The 26400-nt window shown below is 42.2% G+C and overlaps 1 protein-coding gene across 3 annotated transcripts in view; it reads right to left on the bottom strand.

Moving 5' to 3' along the window:
• TBC1D8B (TBC1 domain family member 8B) overlaps positions 1–26400 on the bottom strand; it is a 103660-nt gene that overhangs the window by 11898 nt on the left and 65362 nt on the right. For all 3 annotated transcript variants that reach the window (XM_056539590.1, XM_056539589.1, XM_056539592.1), the window contains exons 7-19: positions 24723–24887; positions 23142–23282; positions 22114–22264; positions 20753–20967; positions 9290–9407; positions 8522–8807; positions 7485–7614; positions 6187–6285; positions 5674–5742; positions 4396–4639; positions 4251–4316; positions 4031–4111; positions 1813–1869 (exon numbers count right to left, since the gene is read on the bottom strand). In XM_056539590.1, coding sequence (XP_056395565.1) covers positions 1813–1869; positions 4031–4111; positions 4251–4316; positions 4396–4639; positions 5674–5742; positions 6187–6285; positions 7485–7614; positions 8522–8807; positions 9290–9407; positions 20753–20967; positions 22114–22264; positions 23142–23282; positions 24723–24887 — 1822 coding nt within the window. The remainder of the gene's footprint in view (positions 1–1812; positions 1870–4030; positions 4112–4250; positions 4317–4395; positions 4640–5673; positions 5743–6186; positions 6286–7484; positions 7615–8521; positions 8808–9289; positions 9408–20752; positions 20968–22113; positions 22265–23141; positions 23283–24722; positions 24888–26400) is intronic.

Raw genomic sequence — 26400 nt, 5'->3', positions numbered from 1 at the left:
TTCTGGAAATAAGACTGACAGCACAGCCAAAGTGTATATACACATGGCGGACCTCAGAGAAACTGTTCTTGACTCGATTTTACAAAAACATCAACTTTTATGGGGGATAGGAATGTTGAGGAGGCCCGGCGGGAGTCCACTGTGTCCCTGGGCCGCAGCACATCTGCCCATTAAGTCTAGCAGACGTTTTTTAAATTATGAGAAGTGCCCTCTTTTTTACTTGAGCCCCTGCCCTTCAAAATGTCTGTGCACGTCCCTGTTCCCCCACTAAACTGATGAGACTGTACGGATCCTTACAGCAGAATATCCTGAAATTATGGAACAGTTTACTCATTTCTAGTTTCTAATACATGGCAAAACTTCCCAGCAAGCTACCACTTTAATGTATAAATAGGTACTGAAAACAGGAAATGTAAAATATGTGTAGCTCACTTAGGATAAAAGAAATAATGTGCTTGAGGTTAAAGGTGTTGCCTTCACCCAAAAGGCCTAATGTAATATGTAGAAATTATAAATATAAAATATTTATGTGAACCAGTCCTCAAAAGCACAGGGGAGAGAAAAAAGGAAAAGACTTGTGGAGATGGGATCCAAGAAATGGTCTTTATTAGATAAAAAGGATATATATGACCAATCGCCTAGCAGGGCCCTTGCTAAAGGCGAATGGAATATACTGGGTAAAAAATAGATATAATAAAAAATACAGAATATAGTAGGATTAAAATGAGATAAATATGATGGGTAAGTAGCACCAAAGAAAATTCATTAATTAAATATCTGCTGCATATATCAGGAGAAAACGTTCTCAGTAGGTGTACACTTATAGCTACTGAAGAAAAGGCCCGCGGCCTTGAAACGCGTCTAGCCCATTATCTGCACCTTATCCATAAGTGTATATCACTTCAAATAGACTGTATCTGCCATATTCCAATTGCAACAGCTGGATGCCCACGATTCCGGGACCACTGCTGCACGCGCGCTGTTAGCACCTTATTCATACGTGCAATCCGCACCACCTGTTACCTGCATCCTCTCACTGCCCCGGTCGGCAGAGTTACTCCTGGACATCATCCTCCCCAAGGCCGGACGCCTCCCGTGCCAGCCCAGGACACTCTGACCCCCGGAGATTCAGCCACTCACCCAGCATACCACCCAGGCGGGCATTGATATCCAGGGTGCCGGACTCAGCCGTGCCAGCCCGGACCTGAGGACTCCAAAGGAGGGTAAGTGGTGCTGTGCACCGAGACTTTACATCTTCATCGCTGACAGTGTTTGCCACATTGTCTGCATTACCTGTCCATGAATTTCCTATTGTAGCTATTGTCGCTACACTCACTACCATATACCGTTACTCCAGATACACCCAAACTAATTGTGACTTTTCATTCTGGACATTTCTTGTGGATTTTTCATTGAAATATCCCTATGAATTATATGGATTGAGAACGTTTTCTCCTGATATATGCAGCAGATATTTAATTAATGAATTTTCTTTGGTGCTACTTACCCATCATATTTATTTCATTTTAATCCTACTATATTCTGTATTTTTTATTGTATCTATTTTTTACCCAGTATATTCCATTCGCCTTTAGCAAGGGCCCTGCTAGGCGATTGGTCATATATATCCTTTTTATATAATAAAGACCATTTCTTGGATCCCATCTCCACTAGTCTTTTCCTTTTTCTCTCCCCTGTGCTTTTGAGGACTGGTTCACATAAATATTTTATATTTATAATTTCTACAAGGTACTGAAAACAGTAAGATGTACCAGAGCACAATGTTTTAATACCTAAAATTTTTAAAAATACCTTTTTCAGGACTCTTAGTTTTGTCTTCAGGACTGGAAAGTTCTATGGGAGATGTCACTGATAAAGAAAAAGGAGTTTATCAGCAGGAAGAAAATAAAATTTTAAAATATAGCTTCAGTCATCTTGGGAACCAGGACTGTATTTTTTTTTTTTATCAGTTGAGGCACAGGGGGCATTATTACCATCTGGAGGCCCAGGGAGAATTATTAATACATGGGGACATTATTAATATATGAGGTAACAGGGGGTATTATTACTATATGAGAGCCCAGGTGGCATTAGTACTAAATGAGGGCACACAGGACATTACTACTATATAAGAGCACAGATGGCAATATTACTATATAAGGGGCACTGGGATACATTACTACTATATAAGGGCATGATTACTATATGGGGCACAAGGAACATTATTACTACATGGGGGCACACAGGGCATTATTACTATATAAGAGCACAGATGGCAATATTACTATATAAGGGGCACTGGGATACATTACTACTATATAAGGGCATGATTACTATATGGGGCACAAGGAACATTATTCCTACATGGGGGCACACAGGGCATTATTACTATATAGAGGACAATTACTATAAGGGTTCACAGGGGTATATGATTACTATATCGGGGCACAATAACTATATGGGGACAATTATTATGTGGGGGCATGGAGGACATTAATATTATATAGGGGCAAATAGGGCACAATTACTATGAGGGCAAAGGGGGCATTATTACTATATGGGAGAACATGAAGAGATTTTCACTGCTGTATGGTGGCACAGAGGACATTATTTCTTTAAGGGGGCTCCGGTGGGGATGGTGGTGGGGGTTTCAGGCAAAACATGCATTGGGGCTCATGCCGCAGATTGTTTTAGATGCAAGCGATGCCCCTGTCTGTATAAAATGTGTGGCACCCTGCTAAAATGCACAATTGTGGACAGGAAAAAAAATTATCTGCCCTAATACAGCTTAAAAAACACTTTCACTGATGCCAATTGTGCTGAAAGGTTTTATTTAGATGCAAGGCACAGGATAAATAAAGCCTTCCTCCCAAACTGTGCTTTAAACACATATAGGCATACTGTATAGATGTCATGCTTTGAATCTTGAACAATGCAGTGTTCTTTTTAAAGACACCAGTTGCATTATATTAAATTGTCTTTTAATCTAACACATTATAAAATATCGACAAAGAAACTGTCCTTCCTATATGTAGGCCCTAGTAAAACCAATAATTTAAAAATAATAGGTTAGGGGTTCACAAGAACCAACATTTAAACATAGAACCAATAGGTGTGTGGAACCGACCAGTATGTGAAACCCCAAGGAGTAAAAACTGAATACGGTGTATGGTTAAAATGATTTTATTAATTAATTCATAGGGTATGCATAAAAAAAAATCAATCAATACATATAAATAGATGTTTTATTAAAAAATGTAAATATATAGATTAAAAGAAGGGGGTAGTGGGGTTAATAAGTCCTGTCTAGGAAACCAGATAAGTAAATTAATAGAATATAAGTATATAGTATAAAAACCTGACTCTACTGTATAAAGTGCTGGTGCTGTAGAAGTGCAAACACTGTGCATTTAAAACTAATTAACAAGTGCTAAATCAATCCATAAGTAAATAAAGTAAACTCATGTGATACATCCATATAACAAAAGAAATAGGTGACAGTGCAAATAGCATCAGATACCATCAAAGTAGCAGCAAAATAGCCACAAATATCGTGAGAATAGCAGCAAAAACAAAGAATAAGTAACTGTGCAAATAGCAATAGTGCCAGTGAGAGTAGCAGTCAGTATACAGATAGACAGTTCGTGCAAAGAAGACAGGACTCACCCCAGCCCCACACCACAACTTCTTTTAATCTATATATTTATGTTTTTTTAAATAAAACATCTATTTATACGTATTGATTGATTTTGTATGCATACCCTGTGACTTATTTAATAAAATAATTTTAACCATACAACGTATTCGGTTTTTACGCCTTGGGGTTTCACATACTGATGTGTTCCACACACCTATTGGTTCTACATTATAAAATGTGTTGACAGAAGAAAAAAATATGACAGCATGGGAAAGGCCAGAAGTGCTGCTTTTGTAGTTAGAAAACAAAACATGCATTAACCAAAAAAAAAAAATGGAGCACAACTATAATATGTACATTCTCTCTAGTACCTCAAAATTATTATTAATTTACCATGAAGTTGACTGAAATGCATCAATTCCTCTTTGGAAAGTTTGGCGTCCTCTGATGGGCTCATAGATACCACAGTAAAAGCTAACACAAATAAAATTAAATTAAAAAAATTAAAAACACCTTACTTTGAATACATTTATACAATACATTAAATACATTTTTTTAATGTGTGTATTTTATCAATCCACAGAATAGAGAAAACATGATTAGATCTACATGCCTGGTGGTATATGCATCTTAAAAAGTAGCTTGAGCCGGTCGGTAAAGCTGCCGTTGAACATGATATCTAGAACATGAAAGTTCAGTTAATCCCAATTTTAATTGTCCTCAAATACTCAATATTTGAAAAAAAATATCAATCTCACCAAATGCCAGTGCAAACTCTTTAAAATTGATGAGACCATCAGAATTTTCATCCAACAGACGGAAGGTCCACAATGCTAGTGAGTCTACGCTAGGAGAGTATGCCCAGGGGCTGAGAAGGTGGTACAGGGTCCGGAACTGCTGGCAGTCTATGTGATATTGTTCTAGATACGGCAGGCTTGGATCATGATGACTCAATATGCTGCTGTTATTCACACTCCAGTAACAAGATAAAAAGTGTTCCCTCTAGGGAAAAAAAAGGATATAGTTATTGTATTATAATAACAAATGACTCAAATGTAAGCAAAATAAAAGCAATTCCACGTTGCCTACTACAGTACCTGTACTACAGTACAGTACTACATGTATCTCCCAATAGATATATATAGTCTGTTGGAATCTAAACTGGATTACTACTAGAGATCCAATGTTAAGTGACAAGAAAATGTAGCTATGGTTAAAATAAACCAGAACAGTGTATTGATACTATGACTTAACAGCAGTAGGTCTATAGAGTATGAAAGTGATGTTCAACCTATGGCAATTCTGAATCTTGTATCATAAAGGTAAGTGAGTTTTAGTACAGCTGAAGAGCCACAGGTCGGGGCAAAAAGTTGTCTACATTTTATACATGTTAGAGTTCTAGCCATAAAAGGTTGTAGCATTGTTCACAGACCCTGTATGTAGACATTCCATTTTGTCTTACTGTATTCCCCCTGATGAGATGTGACAAAGATGTGACATATACCGGATGAGATGTGACAAAGTTTGTGCTAATATGTGTTGCATAGATTTCATAACAATATGTGTGCCTAGATATATCAAATTAAAGGCACCGGGTGGAACTCGAACATCTAGGTAGGCAGTGATACAAAAAGTAGCAGTAGCTGAACATTAGAATACTCTAGTACACACTAGATGAAAGCCAGCAGACCTGCCAATTTCGCAGAAAAAAACACACTATCTTATGTGCATGGGGTGTTCCAACACTCCCCAGTTAACAAAAGAGATAAGAAGGATGTGGCAAGTTCTATGCAAACATGCCTGGGCCTTCGTCCTCAAAGATAAGTCACCACCAGGGGTGTTTGGCAGATGCTTATTCCACTCACGGAGAACACGTGCACACTCAACAGAGCTAGGTGTGTGTATCTGGGGGATCTGGGGGAATAGCCGCTGGCAAACAGGACCCAAGGTGTATGACCACTTTTATAGAGTATACTATCGTCTGGAAAATATGTCAATTGAGTGTCAAAAGAGGACGTTCTAAAACTTTCCTTTACCTTAAATATATAATACAGTTCCTCTAGATCAACAGGGCTAAATTTTACTTCCTGTGAAACAACTCGAACCTGCAAAGAGAACATAAGACAAGGGTAATGTTAAGTGTATGCAATCCAGATCATGCAATGTGACAGGGCAGTCAATAAAGACGACGTAGGAATTATTAGATGTAATTTTATGAATTATTAATTACTCCTTGAATAACTTCTAACAACATAATTAGTACTTTCAAATACACAAAGTAAGTGGATGTGGGTAAGAGGAAAGCAGTAACACAGAAACCTTTGCAGCCAGTATTATTTACTATTTCTCTCAAATTAATATCTCATACCTAGCTGCAGGGCGACATATAGGCATGTCTTAGTGATTTTGCAGATACATATAACTTAATATGAGGGGTCCTGGTGATTTGCAACCCTGTTGGGTAACAGCTAGCAAATAATACAATTTAAATTTCATATTTTGCACAAAACATGAAATAGAGAAAACATTGCTGGTAGATTAGTACATACCACATTTTGCTTTGTTGTCATTTCTAAAGTCTGGATAACATACAGACGATTCCTAGTCCGCATGCTTTCCACATCTTCATACCGAATGGCTCCAAATCTCTGCAGGTTAGAAAAATACAGGGATTCTGCTAATCTGTAATATTAATCAGGATGAGGTGCACTTAAAAGGGTTTGTCCAGGCAAGAAGTTATTTTTTTATTTTATTATGTGGCCTTCGCTGCATGGAAAATAACAAAGAAAAGGGGTACTTAACCCATAGCCCATCCTTTCCTTCTCATCAACCTATTTAATTGTCTAAATATAATTAATTAGCTATAAAGAGCAGTTTCCCTCACTCTTTGTCATTGTGAGGGAATGACATAATCCAGCCATCCACTCTGTCTCTGTTCAAATCCCTATCTGAAAGCAGCCCCCACCCTCCTGAGAGACACAGACTATGTGGTTTCTGCCCTTCACTGATGAGCCATGTTTCTCTTTAGTGCTGAGAACTGGGAGTGTGTGCAGCTCTCAGACACTGAGCCTCTCTCTGCTGCTCAGAGCAGGAGGGTGGGGGCTGCTCTCAGAGAGTGAACTGGCTGGCAGAGCAGAGCTGCAGTGATTGCTGGGAAATGTAGGCAAAGGGAGGGAAAGACGGCAAAGAATATCAAGCAGCCAGAGAAGACAACATGAGCCACATGAGACATGTCTTGTTTTTTTCAAACCCTAATAAAATGATTAAATTGGAACAGTGGCCACAGGAGCCATGCATATCAGGCATGATTGTTTACAAGGGAACATATCCAGGTTTTGGAGCTTTTGTGTTAATATATTATTATTTTTGTCCCCTGGAGTACCCCTTTAACAGACTTGATCTCCCTCTCCCCTGCTTCAGTTCTCTTCTTACTTTCTTACTACCTTCAATAATGTGACATGCAGACAGGAATTGCCCACTCAGCACAGTAATTGGGCTGAGCTGGAGGTTGCTGTCTGCATATCACACCACATCACCAGAACTACTAATAAAATAAAGTCTAGGACAGCAGTTGGGATCAGGTCGGGTAAGTATAGTTCTTTGTTAGTTTCATTGCAGCCAAGGCCACACATTAGAAAACCCTTTCTGCCTAGACATGATCATACAATCTATTAAATATACATAATAGGAACACCTCCATAGATAAATAACTGTTCTATAGGCTCAAAATATCATATAAGACTACAGGCATATGTAAATATCAGTACACAATCAAATGTGGCTAAACTCCACAAAATATTTTCACAACTGCATGAATGGCGTAAGAAGGGACACAGTTATTGCATACCTCATTTGACTCCCTGATCAGTTCTGTGATTTCCACATTAGTGCTTTTCCTCTTCCTATCTGCTGCAGCAGAGGCTTGTTGTACACTTGAAGGAAGTGGGCTGTCTTTATTTGTGACATTGTCAAAAAAACTGCAAACAATCAATTACAGAAAAATCATTAAGAACCTTAACAAAACATAAACATAATAAAAAAATGTATCCAAAACTTCTGAAATACACAGCAGCTGCAGCAGCATGGAGGACATTATAGAGCAGTAGAAAAAAGATCAACGACTGGGGTGCAAACATTATAACACCTTCTAGATGCAGCAGCATTTAGGTGTGTTTGTGTCCCCCTCTGCAGCTGCTCCTTCATCCTCCACTCACTATAGATTTCTATGGCCAGCAACTGTAACCTGATTTTTCAGTGAAGGTAGTAAACAGTCTCTACCTCTTGTTTTAAGTAAAAAAAAACTGCACCTCAGCTGAATAAAAAACTCTCAGTTAATATTTAATTTTGTGCTCTTTTTCTGAAGGTTTTCTACCCTCCCAACTTGAATTTTACATTATTTTCTATGAATGACTCATAATCCTAAAAATTGTCAGCAATCGGAGCCCACTGATAATAGATTAAATGGAACATGATTGTACTTTTTAATGTTGAGTTATCTAACAAGTGGGTGTGTTAAAACAAGGTCCCCAAGGACTGACTTCCAGGGCCACACACTATAGAAGTGGAAAAGTCCCACATTACATCTTTGTATCATAGTCCACTATATAGACTATATGTAGTATATGTAAACAGTATTAGTTTTTATCCAAATGCATGTAGCAAGTGTTTCAGAAGCAGGACTGTATGATCCCTTATTTCACAAGACGGTATCACTTAACGGGGAAATCCACTGACTTCTAACTTGTCACATAAGATAAGGTCCTATAATGTGTTGGTCTATGAAACTGGGCTTCAAAATAAAAAATTCTGTAAAGCACCCAAAACCCTGATCAACTAGCCAAAGAGTTACTATAAATCCTTGACACAATTCTCTCGCACTCATACCGGTTGAGGATAGTGACAGCTTCAGCATCATCTTTGCAGCCCAGCAGCTTGTCAATATTAAAGTGCAGTACAGTTAATCCCAGCTGGAGGATGGCTTTGATCCCATCATAGAAAAAGCAGTCTACCACATTGACAGCACTTTCAAAAGGCAAGACGCTGATGAAGAGGGTGAGAAACCACGATAGGGATACCGAGGAAAAAAATGTCATGTCTGTCATGTGATCAGTCAATTGTGGCAAATAATCTTTGATGAGTTCTTCAAATACCGCTTGATCTACCAAGGCACCTGAAACATAAAGGAGATACCTGGTGATTCAATCAAATATTCTCAGATTATTTCAGTACCCACAATGAGAAAGTCTTGCTATATGGGAGCAATTATGCAAATACAGATGTACCTGGCAAGATATATACAAGGGAAGTGCATTGTATTCTTTTACAATAAGAGCACTTGAAACACTCACGTGCCAAGAGTTTTGTGAAAATAATAACACTAAAGAAAATTGATGCAGCTTGGCCCGAATTATTAATCTGTCAGAGACAAAAACTGTAGTGATTTACCTACAGCAACCAATCACAGCTCAGGTTTGATTTCTTAATCAGCTCCAGTAAAATGAATGATAAGCTGCAATTGGTTGCTGTGGGCATATCACTCCAGTTTTTGTCTCAGACAGATTGATGAATGTGGGCCATTTCAATCTATTTATTATCACATATACGATGAATTCTACATGAGAACATATTGAACATCAGTCACTCGCTGTTCACCTATAATTCTCCGGTTGAAGTAATCTGGCAGCATCCTTTCACACACAGCCACAAGCAGCCAAAAAGCCTCCTCTTCTTTGGCATAAAGGAGCAGAACTGAAGTAAGGATATTCATTGCCTGCAGAAATACAAGAAAGGACAAGAGAAATGTTTTAAAGAAGTGGGCTTTATCACTCCGTTCAATTGCCAAATACTGTATAACATTATTGGAATTGCCACTGCCGTCCTTAGCTGAAGGACTGTAAGAGGAATTGGTGACCATATGGGCAAAATTTTTTTGTCTGTCAGCTATTTTTCCAAAAAAAGAACAGGCTGCTGCCTGACATCTCTGGTGACAGCCTAACTCAAATGAAAATAAACAAAAGAGAATGCCGAAAGCCAACAACCAGATGCATCTTTACCCCAAGATGCTGTACGGAATGCTGCTTCCGAGCACAATTTCTGGATATAATTTAACTTGTATATGGTACTTTTTTAGCAGATTACTGCAGACTTCTTCCCTACATAGCAGTTGTCCCAGAGTAATAAGGGGGGAGCACCCTCCTCCCCCCTCATTCACTTGTATTGGCTTGTCTTGCAGACACAGGACAAAGCTGAGCAGATTTTCAGAGTAGAATACAGTCTCACGATGCAATTGATCTATGCAAAGTTTTTTTTTTTTAAAGAGATTTTTTATACTTACTGTAAAATCTCTTTCTCGGAGGATCCATTGGGGGGACACAGGAACTGTGGGTACATCCTGCTGCCACTAGGAGGCTGACACTAGGCATTAACAAAAAGAATCTGGACCCTCCTGGCAGGATATACCCTGTCCACTGACTCTGAGCTAATCAGTTTAGTCCCAAAGCAGTAGGAGGAACTGACAAACAACAACAGAGAGCCCGACAAAAAGGGCCAGACAAAATAAGCAACCGTACCAGCCCACCAACAGGAAATCTGCTCTCAGAGCACCAAAATAAAAATCAAGAGGTGGGTGCTGTGTCGACCAATGGATCCTCCGAGAAAGAGGTTTTACAGTAAGGATCTTTTCTCGATCGGTTCCATTGAGGGACAGAGAAACCTTGGCAACGCAACTGCCACCTGCAAAATTTTTCGCCCAAAACCAGCACCAGCAGAAGTATGCACCTGGTAGAACTTGGTGAACGTGTGTACAGGTGACAAAGTGGCCGCTTTACACACCTGCAGGGCCGAAGCCCTATTGAATACCACCCAAGAGGCCCCAACAGAGCGAGTGGAGTGAGCCGTAACCCGGAAAGGAAGAGCCTTCCCCTTAGCACGATAGGCCTCCGATATGGCAGACCAAATCCAACGGGATATAATCGCCTTAGAAGCTGGAAGCCCCTTGCGCCGGCCTTCTGGTATGACAAACAGCGAATCAGAACACCTGAAAGAAGAAGTGGCCGAAAGGTAAACACGCAGCGCTCTGACCACGTCCAAATTGTGGAGAAAGCGCTCCTTAGGGTGAGACGGAGCCGGACAGAAGGCGGGAATGACGATATCCTTGTTTAGATGAAAAGAGGAGACCACCTTCAGCATAAAAGAAGGTACCAGCCGAAGCACAGCCTTGTCCTGGTGAAGGACCAGAAAGGGGGGATGGCAGGAGAGAGACGCCAATTCAGACACCCACCGGATGGAAGTCACGGCAATGAGAAAGGATACCTTCCAAGAGAGGAAGAGGAGAGAGATCTCCTGAAGGAGTTCAAAAGGGGCTCCTTGCAAAGCACTGAAAACCAAATTCAGTTCCCAGGGCGGAGTGGGAGACCTGTAAGGAGGGGCCTCGTGTGCAGCACCCTGAAGGAAGGTGCGAACATGAGGATCAGAAGCCAGGGGGTGCTGAAAGAGAATGGAAAGCGCTGATACCTGTCCCTTGAGGGAACTAGGGGTCAAATGCGTTTCCAGCCCCAAGCAGGTTCGGCAAGGATAAAACAACGAGAGACAGAACGGGCTTCCCACCACTGAAAATAGGCACGCCAGGTCCTGTGATAAATCCTGGCAGAGGAAGGCTTACGCGCCCGAATCATGGTGCAAATGATCCGGAGAGAGAAACCGCGAGCCCTCAGCACTGCGGTTTCAATCGCCATGCTGTCAAACACAGAGGCAGAGAATTGGGGTGGAGGACTCTGAAAAAGAAGGTCGGGCCAATCGGGGAGCCGCACGAGAACGTCCGCCACAAGACGAACCACGAGCGCCGGGCCAATCTGGCGCTACTAGAATGGCCGAGATGCCTTCCGCCTTGAGCTTTCTCAGCACCCTGGGCAGGAGAGGAAATGGAGGGAAGAGTTAAGGAAAGGTGTACTGTGACCAGGGAACGATCAGCACGTCCACAGTTAGAGCCAGAGAATCGCAGGACTTTGCCACGAAGGCAGGCGTGACGCAAAAACGTCCACGTCCGGGGTCACCCAATGTTCGCAAATTGTTGGGGAGGAGCGACTCAGAAAGTCCGCCTGCCAATTGTCCACCCCCGGAATGAGGATCGCCTACATGGAGGAAACCCGGCGTTCCACCCAGACAAGAATCTTTGTCACCTCTGCCATTGCAGCGAGGCTGCGAGGGCCCCCCTGGCGATTGATATAAGCCACTGCCGTGGCATTGTCTGTTTGGATCCGAACTGGACGGCCCTAGAGAAACAACTCCCAGCGAAAAAGACAAAAGAAAAATGGCCCAAAGCTCCAGGACGTTGATGGGGAGACGAGCTTCCTGGGGAGACCAGTGGACCTGAACCGTCTGGTCATAAACCCCCCTAACCCTTCCCCCCAGATGAGGAGACTTGCATCGGTCGTTAAGACCTGCCAGCGCAGTGGGAGAAAAGAGCGTCCCTCCTGAAGGAGTGGAGAGCGGAGCCACCAAAAGGAGCGACCTGCGAGCCGTGGGGGGCAGACTGATCAAGCGGTGGAGGGACTGAGGAGACTTGTCCCACAGAGACAAGATAGCCCACTGAAGAGGGCAGCACCGGAACTGAGCAAAAAGAATGGCTTCTATGGCCACCACCATCCTGCCCAACACTTCCATACACAAAGGGATGGGCACCGGATCCGGCCTGTGCAATAGGCTGATCCCGGATAGAAGAGAACACCGCTTGTCCGGGTGGAGTAGAACCCGAGCCTTTTTGTTGAATCGAATCTCTAGGGAAACTAGAGACTGGGAAGGAGAAAGGTTGGATTTCTACCGGTCAACCACCCGAAACTGGACAGAGTCTGAAGAGTGATATGGAGACTCTCCGGATTTTGGGCCAAGGACAGAGCCTTGATCAACAGGTTGTCCAGATAAGGGAGTACCGACACCCCCCAAGAATGGAGGATGGCGACTACCACCACCAGGACCTTGGTAAAGACCCTGGGGGCCGCGACCAGACTGAAGGGCAGCGCCACAAACTGAAAGTGACCTGCCGGAATGGCAAACCGCTGAAAGCGTTTGTGTCCTCGGAAAATGTGGAGGTATGCTTCCTGTATGTTCACCAAACACAGGAATTCTCCCCTGGTCCATGGAGGCAACAACAGAACAGAGAGATTCCCTTCAGAAGTGCCGCAGGCTCAAATGTTGATTGAGGAGCTTCAGATCGGGAATCGGATGAACTGCGTCCCCTTTTTTGGGAATGAGGAACAGATTCTGATAGAAGCCCAAAACCGTTCCAGGGGCGGAACAGGCACAATGACCCCTTGTGGAAGGCCAGGGCCAGAGAGCAGGGAGGCCAGGACTGAAAAAAACAATCCCGGAGAAAAGAACCAAACTCGATTCGGTAGCCATCTGAAAAGATGTCCCAAACCCAGGAATCCTGGACCTGCGCCAACCAAACGTCCCAAAAAAGGGACAGGCGACCGCCCACCCGAGGAGAAGGCTCCCCTTCAGGTGGATTAAGGCTTGCGAGTACTTGATTTGGCATAAAAACGGCCAGAACGGCCATCCTACTTCCAGGAGGGGCGTGCTTTGAAGAAAGGAGCTTTCCGAGACTGGGAGGACGCAGGTTTGTCCTGGCGGCCTGAGCAAAAGGACCAAAATGAAGAGGGCTTGCGACGAGAATCGGTGCAACGCACCTTATTCTGAGGGAGAAAAGAGCTCTTACCGCCTGTAGCCTCGGAGATGATGTCATCCAGGCATTTATCAAAAAGACGGCCGCCAGTAAAGGGCATCTCGGTTAGGGATTTTTTGGAGGCCGTGTCGGCATTCCAAGCCTTCAACCACATGGAGCAAGGGAAGTCACCAATTTGCCAGAAGCAAAAGCTGCACAGCGTGCAGATAGCAAGGACGCTGAGCATAGATAATCGCCAGCGTTGGAGATCTGGAGACTTAAGTCAGCCAGATCATCAGCCGGATAGAACGCCTTGGTAAAGTTGAGAGGCCCAGGCCAAAAGGGCTTTGGATACCCAGGTCGTGGCAAACACCGGAAGGATGAGGGAGCCACCTCAATGGCGAACTTCGCCAAATTATCAATTCACTTGTCCACGGGGTCCTTGAAGGAAGCCGCATCAGCCAGGGGAAGAGTGGTTTATTTGGATAAGCAAGAGACTGGAGGGTCCACAGTAGGCGGGGCAGTCCATTTGGAGACCATGTCTTGGGTAAATGGAAACATAGCCTTCCGCTGTTTAGACCCTTGGAGGCGCTTCTCCAGGTGCTTCCAGATAGTCTCCAATAGGTCATCAAACTCCGTATGAGTATTGAAAACCTTGGGAGCACGGCAAGTGCTGCGGAAGGAAACTTCTGGAGCTGGGTCCGAAGTGTCCGGGTCCTGTAGGTGAAAAGTGTCCCTGACAGCTGACACCAAACTGTCCACCATGTCCGACATGGATGACAGTTCTTCAGATTACGAGTGCGGATCCGAGTCAGACTCCACCAGTTCCCCAGGAGACAGGGAATGAGCAGTGGAGGCTCTAGATCCAGGCGACACAGATCTGGCCTGGTGGGCCGGAGATCGGGAACAGCCCCTAGGGGAACGACCACGTGAGCAAGGATGCTGTCTAGAAGATGGAGATAGGGAGCGAGAGTGGTGCGGAGACGTCGCATCAGGAAAGTCAGAGTAAATGTCCCTGGGGCGTTTGTGAGAATGTCAGCAACCTGAGGAGGCTGAACAAGCTTCCCGGGAATGTGGACGCAAGGAGGAATGCTTTAAGGCAGTAGCCACCTCCTTGGAAACTTGCACCAGATCAGAGATAGTCTGGGATAGAGAGGACACCCTACCCGGGGGAGGGTCAGTGCACATGCGCTCGAGGGAGCTATCCTGGGCGGAAGGCACAGGAGGGCCGGGACGTGAAGTGGAGCAGGAAGAACAGGTAGACTCAGCTTGAACCACCTGGCATTTTAGTTTTACTGCCCGTGCAACAATAGTAAGTGACTGAGGCGGTGACCGCCCGTCTGCGAGGGAGTTCGGAGCTGGGGTCAGACATGGACGGAACAGAGAAGTCAGCCAACCCAGAGAAAAAAAAAAGGAACAAGCTCACCCTGGTTCCTGTGTCCTGTAGCAGCTGGAACAGCAGAGCAGGTTGGGGTTTCTTGCAGAGGAGAGGTCTCTCGCAGAGGTGGAGGTCCCCCAGGAACAGCAGCAGTGTAAGGAGCAGCGGTAGTGAGAGGGAACAGCAGCAGCTAGCAGGGAGCAGTGTGTAGGAACAGCAGCTGAAATCACTGTGGAGAGCAGCTGAGGAATAGCAAGAGCAGCGGTTGGGACTGAGGAAAACACATGAATTATCAGCCTTCCTCCTCCCGGGAGTATACATAGCCTCCCATAGGTAGATGATCAAGAGGGAGGAGACCTGCGACCCCCGCATTGGATAAGCGTATAACGCGTGAAAAAAAGTGTGCGGTACTACCCACCGGAGAAGCAGGGCCGAAGCCGCGGGCTAAACTTACAGATGCCTGCCGGCCACGGCCACCGCTCCCTGATACTGCGTGCTGCCGAGGTAATACAGAGACCGGTTGCGGTCTCTGAACTAAAAGTATGCGCAGCGGCAGGGACCAGAGCAGGGTCGCGAGTGCATAGAACTGTCGCACTGGAGAAGGAAGCACTGCATGTCAGGCCCAGGATGCTCTGTCCTGACAGCTGTAATAACAAGGAGGGAGATTGAGCTCCCAATCAGACTCCCTCAGTGAAAATAAAGAAAGAATGAAAAGGAAACTATAATAAATGATAAACCCCATCAAAAAGGAATCCCCAGCAGCACAAAGGTGTGTGTGAGGGGGGGGGGGAGGGAGGTGTGGGAGGGGCGGGGATACTTACTTAAGAAGATGTCCCTATCCTCACCTCTGAAGTCTTCAACCAGCCTGGTGCCACCTGCATCATACCATAACAAAGGAGAGAAAAAAAAGAATATCACTCGATAAGAACTATAAAATAATAAAAAGGAGACCAGGTCTGGAGAGCTCCAGACCTGTGTCTGCCTCCTACTGACACTAAGCTAAAAACTGATTAGCTCAGAGTCAGTGGGCGGGGTATATCCTGCCAGGAGGGGCCGGCTTCTTTTTGTGACTGCCTAGTGTCAGCCTCCTAGTAGCAGCAAGATATACCCACAGTTCCTGTGTCCCCCAATGGAGCCGATAAATTACAATTTTTTAAATTACTTTTGCCTATTTAAAATAATAACAGCATGAGTGAGTATTATTACTAAACCGACACCTGAAAGAAATTTAATTTTTAACTCCAAACAGATATGGCTCAAAATAAGCAGATATCCATCTGCTCAGCTCCTCTAGCTTTATATAATGCTGTTGGCAGATCTGACAGCATTTTAAAACTATCAATGACACAGAGAGAAAAGAAGAAGAAAAGAAAAGATATTACACAGCTGCTGTTGTCACCATTAGAGGAATTTTAAAGTTTACTGTATATTGTCACGGAACGTGTTAAAAAAATACAATGTGCAATAAGCCATTAAAGTAGGTTATTATAGGCAAAACACATGCCTGTGTAAAGCACTACACCACAGCCTTGTATGAGCCATGAGGGATGGTGGCCTTAAATCCCCTATTGGATGCAAGTGCAGGTGCTAGGCAGGAAAGGTTCGATTTATTTAGCCAAAACATAACGCGTTGCGAAGGTTTAGACCCTCTTCATCAGATGTACAGGCAGTGTATGACCATGGTTAAACAGAGCAGGTTTAAATGTGAAAAAAGGGTGCCAAAAAGCTGCTAGGCTCCACCCCCTAGTGGGCGTGGGGATTGTCTCACATACACAGAATCAAGCAAGGTTAAAAAATACATTAAAATAGCATAAAATCATACTACAGTAACGTCAATACTATAAATAATATCTATAGTTTAAAAAGAGAATGGTTATTGGATGATCCAAGAACGTTGGAAGTGTCAGAGTGTGTCTGTCGGCATTCCGCTGTCACTAGCGGAGCCGCCGGCAGTGTGCGAATGCGTGAACTCGGAAAGTTGATAATGATGACGGAAACCTAGTACAATGTAGCGGCACGGCGTGCGTGCCGCTAATAAATTGTGTCAGCTTATAGAGAATAAGTGCGCTGCAGGGCACATTAACAGTGTCCCGCAGTGACCTTACCAAGACGGCGTAAGTGATAAACTGAGGGGATTATAAGAAAAATAATGAGGTTGAAATGAAGGTGAAGACGTGTGTAGATGCCGATGTGAAACTGTGTATATATATATATATATATATATATATATATATATATATATATATAAAACCGCTGTCCGGGCATGCTGGGAATTATAGTTTTGCAACAGCTGGAGGGCCACAGTTTGAAGACCACTGACTTATAGTATTGACGTTACTGTAGTATGATTTTATGCTATTTTAATGTATTTTTTAACCTTGTTTGATTCTGTGTATGTGAGACAATCCCCACGCCCACTAGGGGTCGGAGCCTAGCGGCTTTTTGGCGCCCTTGTTTCACATTTAAACCTGCTCTGTTTAACCATGGTCATACACTGCTTGTACATCTGATGAAGAGGGTCTAAACCTTCGCAACGCGTTATGTTTTGGCTAAATAAATCGAACCTTTTATCACAAGAAGTTGCCTGAGTGGTGGATTGCGCTACAGAACCTGGTACCTTTCCTGCCTAGCACCTGCACTTGCATCTGATACCTCGGACAGGTTAACCTGTTCCACCATCACTTATAACTACACGCTTATTGCTGTTGTGTCTCTATACACAACAGTACAAGGTAAGCAAGATTACATACTTGTTTTACAGCCTCACCATATACATATATACCTTGTTCCAAACGTATTGCCCTATGAGGAGCTCTGCTCTATCTTTTTCTTCATAGAATACATTAAATCCACTATTGACTTTAATGGGAATTTCAGAGCCTAACTGCGCAGAAAAGAAGTGACATATTACTGTGTCCCATTCAAGTCAATATAAGCATTGTTTTTAGCAGTAATGCTGAAGCAGTGAGGGGGGCTCTCTATAATGAATATGTTGATTTAGGATGGGTGCAACTCAGTGCAATACATAATACTACCCAAAGAAACAGCTACCACTGAAAGTAGAATGCACACCACTAGAAAATCTCAATGCAATTACTTTTTTTATATTAGAATATACAAAACAAATGGGTCACGTTACAACTTTAAAACCATTAAACAGCCTCAGAGCAGGGCCATGACCGCCTGCTCTGAGTAAATGACCCCGTCCTACTGCTGATGAATATATACATACAGTGTAAGCTCCGTGTAACTGGTGGTAAGTATAGACAAAAGATAAATAAAAATGGCCAAGTCAGCACCACTAGAGTAGCAATACCTATATCATAATATGACAATGAGACAGTGGTGCCGTAATTCTGCCACACTATTATATGCAATACCACACATATACAGTCCACGGAGACCAGCGACACAGTGGTGAGGCAGAGAACAGGGTCAATAAGCCCCACACGTTCCGTCGTAAGCGACTTCCTCAGGGGTGTTGTAGTCACTGTGTGAAAAGACCTCTTTTATATCCTAGTGGTGGATAACAATTAGTGTAAGTACCTGACAGGTGCAGTCATAATCAAGCGTGTCCAGTATGGTGATGATGAGCTCCATACCAGAACTCCACACCATTAGCTTCCTGTTTGCAACCTGTTCCTGCCCGTATGGTTCCGGGAATCGGCACTGATGCATGACCTGTGTCGCGCCTCAAACCGCACGCACCACGTGAACACGCCAATCTAAGATGCTCGGATACAGCCCAATGTGCCGACCCGTATGTTTCAAAGTGGACCGTACTGATCACATGACCCCTGTCACGTGAAGCGCCTCTTACAACACGTGCCACGTGACCAAGCTATGCTGGAATACTTAGGGGTGAGATCGTATTCTAAGTGCATAAGCGCGCATGCGCCCTTCGGCAATCTCCGGCTCTGCCATTGAGATGTATTGAGGGGGCGTGTCGGCCGCCGCCTCGTGCGGGGGTCGACACCCGCTATCTCGGCGGAGAGCCGGGGCCCCGTACAGAGAGATCGCGGGGGGCCCCAGCGGTCGGACCCCCCGCGATCTCAAACTTATCCCCTATCCTTAGGATAGGGGATAAGTTTTTCACCACTGGACTACCCCTTTAAAGACAAATAGTTTGGTAAATAATCCTTACCATAGCTTATTAGCTAACTTATTATTTATTTTTGTTTATTTCTTATTTATTTTTTATTTATTATGTATTTATTTATATTTATTTTATTATTTATATATAATGTTATTTTTATCTTAAATTTTCATATTTTGTATTTGTTTTAATTTTACATTTATTGTTTATATATTCATTTATAGTTTATTAATTTTTAGTATCACTGTATATATCTATATTATTATTATTAGTTTTGCATTTTGTATTTTTATTATTATTTTATATTTTTTTTAAATATATATTTAAAAAAAATTTTTTCCCCCAAAACACTATTGGAATAGTTTGTTTGTTGTATCCCTAAACAAAAAAAAGTGATAAAAATATACACCATGTGACACTGTGTACTAAAAAAGTGAGAGCTTAGTGGAATCCCAAAAGGGCATAAACATACTCCCGAAAAGATAGGTGTTGGGGCAAAACAGTCATTCAAGTAATAGCACATGTCCCTATAAACGCTTGATATAGACCGCACCTGACAGGCACCCTCCGCGTCCACCACATGCAAACTTGACCACGTTAGACATATATCATGTACCAAATAATTAGTATTTTTATTATTACCAAATATAAATAGCAATAGCATACTCGTGCATGCAAAAGCATACCGCTTGGATCATTTAAACATGCATCTCTTGGGTCATTTGAATATACCTAAGTTCAAATAAATTTATATAACCTGAGATCCCTCTGAGGCAAAAGTCTATGTCTTACAACACATATCTCTCCACAATTGGATGTTAGTGTACATAATTATTCTTGCTCCTCGATGCTCCTCTATCTCATATGGGGTCAAATCTCCATTCTCGATTTTTGGCCCATAATAAACATTCCTCTCAACCCATATGGGATAGATAAAGCCCAGTGTCCGTTGTTTCCTCCCCCTGGCATTTATGTCCAACATACATCTTTACTTCCATTTGGTATCCAACCCATAGTCCGGTAGTACCTCTGGAACCAGATAAAAAATCCAAATCCGACATCCATTTCTTCTCCCAAGAATCATAATGAAATACACTGTTCCCCTTGTATTGGACATTTCACTGGACCCTTCTCCTACGTCTGTGGAATAATGCTGAATCAAACTCTGGATTTAAGATCGTCATGAGTCACGGCACATTGTGGCTCTAAAGAGAGCGCTTTTAAATGGTTTTAAAGTTGTAACTTGACCCATTTGTTTTGTATATTCTAATAAAGTAATTGCATTGAGATTTTCTAGTGTTTAGCAGTAATGCCACATGGTTTTTGATGAAGAAATCTACACAGTTTCAGAAGGTTACCTTTTAATACTGTATTTATTTACATGGTAATTTGAAGCTCTATGTGAAAAAGAAAAAAAAAGATGCAAACATACATTAATAAAAAATTTTTAAAAAAAGATCAGTACAGGATATAGAACCTATTTTGGATTAGAGAACAAAATACTGTTCAAAAGTGGACCTTTATTTTAGTATTTTTTATAGAAAGATATTCTCTAAGAAAAAAATGAAAAGGAAGTATAACATACATACTGTGAACAACATTACAAGGTACAGATCATGTGTCAACTAAAAAATACAATATATCTGATACCTATACATACAAAAATAATTATATAGACTACTCTAATGTCACTTTGTCACATTTAGTATTCTCCTCAGTGCCAAACACAGGAGCACTACAAAGTCATCCTGTCCTATCACTTCTGAATACATAGTATGTTGTTCACCATTGGCAGATCAGACAGAAGACTTGGCAGTCTCTGTATAAAACATCCTGTTTAAGCACAATTAGAATGCAAACAAGAAGCTGTAGGGGACACAGTGACAAATACCCATCATTATATAATAAAAAAATAAAATGTCTTCTGCACCAGGCCTGCAAACATCTACTATTCTTACAGCAAATAAATTGAAATCAGCTAACCTGACAATATCCAATTTTGGGATTTCTGTATGCATATGCAGTTAACACTCTCCTCAATGCAGAGATGCCGGTGTCACTCTGAAAGGCTGGATGCTCTGGCAATGATCTGCGCAAATCTCGTTCAATCTCATCAGTAGCCAATGTGCACGTACCTAGAGACTTTTCCACTATTTCAGTATAGTAGCCTGGGTTAGCCCCCATGTCATTAACGGCACCTAGCAAACATTAATAAAGGAGATAAACCATACAAATGAGAAGGATGTACAGGACCAGATTACTCTCAGATGAAGGAAAGATCTCAATGTGGAGCCATTAAACAGTCACTGGTTAGCTAAACATAACTCACATGCAAAGCTATTCCCTAGTATACTGTATATAACAATATTTTCATAGTAGCAGAAAATAGCAGCCTACATACTGCAGTTAGATTTTCAGGGCAACAGTGTGAAATTTGGATTCCCTGCTTGTAAAGAAAACTGTAATAGTAATATAAGTTAATAGCTGGTATGCTTCTCCCTACTGCATAGTCACATTAAGAATCCAATACTGAGGGTTTCTAGAATTAAAAACTAAATGGTTATGAGTTATTAACATCATGAAAAAAGTACTGAAACGTGCATTCGGGCTTCAGTTCATTACCAATTTGGTTTGCAGCATGGGTAAGTGTATTGTGGGTGTCCTAGAGACTGTAACATCATTATGATGACAGATTTAGGTATTGGGCTTGTTGCCATTTCCACATTGGGAGTGACCTTATTGGCATCCTGTTTTATGCATGTTATGATATAGCCTGAAACATTTGTGATTTGATATGATACTTTTCTTGCCCTTGTTGCAATATTAAAGGAGATATCCAGTGCTGAAAAACGTATCCCCTATCCTAAGGATAGGGGATAAGCTTCAGATCGCGGGTGTTCCGACCGTTGGGGCCCCCCACGATCTCCTGTACGGGGCCCCGGCTCGCTGGCCAGATAGCGGGTGTTGACCTCCGCACAAAGCCCCCTCAATACATCGCTATGGCAGAGCCGGAGATTGCCAAAGGCAGCACTCCAGCTCTGCCATAGAGTTGTATTGAGGGGGCGTGTCAGCCGCAACTTCAAGCAGGGGTCAACAGGCTCCCTTCCCGCGGGCTGCCGGGCCCCCAGTGGTCGGACCCCCCGCCATCTGAAACTTATCCCCTGTCCTTAGGATAGGGGATAAGTTTTCCAGCACTGGATATCTCCTTTAGTGCCTCTGCACTATATATGCATATCACATATGGTCACGTGTTGTCTTTTTCTTGATCTATTTCTGAATATTGGACGTATCCATTCGAGTGGTGGGTGACACAATTTGTGAAGTATACAATGGTTATGAGTTACCTGAGAAAAGGAGCCAGAGCTCTCCCCTTAATGTCTCAGGGATGCCTTTGACTACTAAGTTCCGAGTTCTTCTTGTACGAAACATAGAAACTCCACGGCCACATTCTGAGAAGAGGATATCCCAGTACTGCTCCTTCATTTTTTCTTTCAACTTAAGAAATTTAGATAATATTAGAGCTCAACCTATGCACAGCAACTAATTCATAGAGCTTTCAGAATAATATAGTGGGCATCTTTTCAGAAATTGATATTTAAAGTGACTGTCCTATCAGGATAATCCTTGCCCAAATGAACTTTATTGCATAGGGGGTGAGGTCCCTGCTCTGGCCCCCCTCTGTAATCCCAGTTGAGGGCTCTTGTTCCCACTTTGCATGACTCAGGCCTTCCATATACAAAGACTATAATTAAATATTAAATTTGCCCACAGCAGCCACTGCAATGAAAATGTATAGCTTGCTGCATATTCCACAGGCTTATTCAGTGGCTCACACATTAAAAAGGTTTTCAAGAGATAGAAAAACAGAGCTAATTTATCCTAGAAACAGCACCACCCTTGTCCTCCGGTTGTGTGTGGTATTACAATTTGGCTCCATGCACCTCAATGAAACTGAGCTGCAATACAACACACAACCTGCAGAGGTGGTGCAGTTTATGAAAGAAATCAGCTCTGTGTTTCTATACCTGGATAACCCCTTTAAATGATAGACCCAGTAAAGATATATGATTCTTCATGTATTATGGATGTTTAAGTGGTAACTGGATAAAAAGGACACAATAAAAATGCAAAAACAACAGGCTAAGGTAATGAAAAGGTGAGTTAAAGCAAACTCTTGTTAATACTCCCTTGCAAATGTTTCATGGAAATTTTATGAGATGACAGATGGTTGGCAATTCATTTTGGAGATGTTATATCCTTATGTATAAACAAGTACTGGTAATTCTTATTTTCTCCAATACAGCTGCCATTTACAAGTGTAGCTGCTCAGTAAACATAAGACATTAAATTGGGCTATTTACTTTATCCTTACCATTATTGGATCCAGCTTTTCAGCATCTTGAGGATGGAAAACAGTCATCAGTGCCTCTGTGCTTACAGTTTTACTAGAGCCCTTTGAATCTAACATAGGGTGTTGGTCCTGGACGTCTGCTGCACTGTCGTTGTAGCCAGTCTAAAAGATGGGGAAATAATTTCACAACAAAATGTAGGAAACATACTGTACATATTACTTGAGGTGCATGGTATGCCTAGTGAGTCATGGGTTGCCCTGTGGAGTTTAAGAATCATATAATATAGCACATTATATAGTATAAAGCAATGATTTAAGAAAACTAAATATTCATTTAAAAGGGGAAAACATCAGCTATAAAAAAAATAAAAAAAAACATAATTGATGCAGAGGTCTATAGCACTGCTTACCTGTCAGCCACAGTTTTGAAACCAACATAAATCGATTATTTTGGAAGAATCCTAACTCTGTACTTACAGTTTGTACTTCCTGATTGAGCAGTTGCTTAGCCATACAATTCCCAGAATTCAGTGCCTTCCCTCATCTCATCACAGTCCTCCCACCCAGTCTACTCCCCTCCCACAATGCTCCTGTCAGCTCCCCGTCCAGAGCTGTTGCAGAACATCTTATTTTACAGAAGACTATCGCACAGCGAGGTTGTAGCACATGCTATTTACTCCTGCTCTGCTGTAAACATGATACATCCTTCCCTAAATGGCCCATTAAAAATATATATGTGTGCATGGCTGCGAGATGGTGATGTAAGCTGGAGGGACTGATGATGTCACTCAATGGGCCGGGTTACAGCTCAGACAACAACATGCAGCCACAACTCCTGAAACAGTAGATAATGCATTGTCTTGGGAGATAGAGAAGCTGAGGAGCTGGAGTCAACATCACACTGAAAATTAAAGAGCTACACGATCCTGTAAAGGGTAAGGATATTTGGGTAACAAAGTTTTTTTACCCAAATATCCTTGGTAAAATGAGGGTGCATGTGAGTGCATGTGTATACCCGATACACTGTTTCTGACCCCGCAGAAGCCCCCAGGAAAGGCAGAGGGGCAGTCGCTGCCCGCTTCTCTCCCCTGTCTTTCCTGGGGTCTAGAGCCCTGCTGCCGCCACTTCTCTCCCCTTGGCTATCGGCGCTGCTGCCCCATCCCCACTGTCTGTCAATCAAGCATGGATAAGGATGAGAGTAGGAGCCAGGAGGTGTTCCAGCCTGTGGCACTTCAGAGGCTTGGGAACACCTCTTTGACTCTTTGAACCAGAGAATAAAAGCATTTTTCTATGTTAGAAAATAACAGATACTTGAAAGCTACCATATTTCCCCTTGCTCTAACAGTTATCTAATGTAAATTGCAGCTGACAGATTCCCATTTTTACCAAGTAAACTGTGCAATATACTACAATATTCTGGTAAAATAACTAGATGACGCTTCTTGCTTTTATACAACCAAATTACTTAACATTATATATATATATATATATATATATATATATATATATATATATATATATATATATATATATATATATATATATATATATATATATATATATATAATGGATTCTTTAGTAAAAAGAGTCTGAACAGCTTACCACAGTGTAAGCAACATGCTGGGGACTCGTCACGGTACATTTGGACTTTAGTCTAGCCACTAGGGAGTCAAAGTCTCGAACATCAGTGAAACGGAAAATATTCTTCCCCTTGGTGCTGATTGTCACAGCCCTTGTTAATGCATCAGACTTCTCTACACCAACAATCTGTAGATGAAAACATACAACTTCGTATAGTGAGATATGTACATACAAATTTTTAGATGATTGTATTTGACTAGAGATGAGCGAACTTACAGTAAATTTGATTCTTCACGAACTTCTCGGCTCGGCAGTTGATGACTTATCCTGCATAAATTAGTTCCGTTTTCCGGTGCTCCGGTGGGCTGGAAAAGGTGGATACAGTCCTAGGAGACTCTTTCCTAGGAATGTATCCACCTTTTCCAGCCCATCAGAGCACCTGAAGGCTGAACTAATTTACGCAGGAAAAGTCATCAACTGCCGAGCCGAGAAGTTTGTGACGAATCGAATTTACTGTAAGTTCGCTCCTATCTATATTTGACCTTAACCACTTAAGGACGCAGGGTTTTTCCGTTTTTGCATTAAAATTTTTTCCTCATCACCTTCTAAAAATCATAACTCTTTCAATTTTGCACCTAAAATTCCATATTATGGCTTATTTTTTTGCGTCACCAATTCTACTTTGCAGTGACATTAGTCATTTTACCAAAATATCTACGGCAAAGCGGAAAGAAGATTAATTGTGCAACAAAATTGAAGAAAAATGCAATTTTGTAACTTTTGGGGGCTTCCATTTCTACACAGTGCATTTTTATCTTTATTCTGTAGGTCCAATCAGTTAAAATGATACCCTACTTATATAGGTTTGATTTTGTATTACTTCTAAAAAAAAAAAAAATCATAACTACATCCAGGAAAATTTATATGTTTAAAATTGTCATCTTCTGACCCCTATAACTTTTTTACTTTTCCACATACGGGCCGATATGAGGGCTAATTTTTTTGCGCCGTGATCTGAAGTTTTTATCGGTACAATTTTTATATTGATCAGACTTTTTGATTGCTTATTATTCATTTTTTCATGACTTTTTTGGCGAATACGCCATTGACCATGCGGTTTAATTAATTATATATTCTTATAATTCGGACATTTTCGCATGCGCCGATACCACGTTTCTTTTTATTTACACAGATTTTATTTTTTTTTTATGGAAAAAGGGGGGGGGGGGGGGGGTGATTCTTACTTTTATTAGAGATGGGGTTAAATGATCTTTATTAACTTTTTTTTCACACAATTTCTTTGCAGTGTTATAGCCTCCCCTAGCGGCAATTACACTGAACATACCGATCTCATACACAGATCATTGCCGTGCATTGACACGGCAAAGATCAGTGTTATCGGCGGTCGATTGCTCAAGCCTGGATTTCAGGCTTGGAGCAATGAATCGCCGATCGGACCCGGCATAACGATCAGTGCCACACGCTATTAGCCCAGGGTCATTAGCCGCCGGGACCGACCCGGTATGACGTGGGGTCACGGCGTGACCCTGCATTATATACCGGGACTGGGCGCAGGGCGTACAGGTACGCCCTGCGTCCTTAAGAGGTTAAGGGTTTAGAGGTTAACAGTTATGGTGGTAAATGTTGGCACCCCTGGAATTTTTCAAAAAAAATTAAGTATTTCTCACAGAAAAGGATT

This window comes from Hyla sarda, chromosome 9 (assembly GCF_029499605.1).
Source record: "Hyla sarda isolate aHylSar1 chromosome 9, aHylSar1.hap1, whole genome shotgun sequence".
Lineage (NCBI taxonomy): Eukaryota > Metazoa > Chordata > Amphibia > Anura > Hylidae > Hyla > Hyla sarda.
The sequence above is the reverse complement of the archived record's forward strand: the minus strand, read 5'-3'. Positions and strand labels throughout refer to the sequence as shown.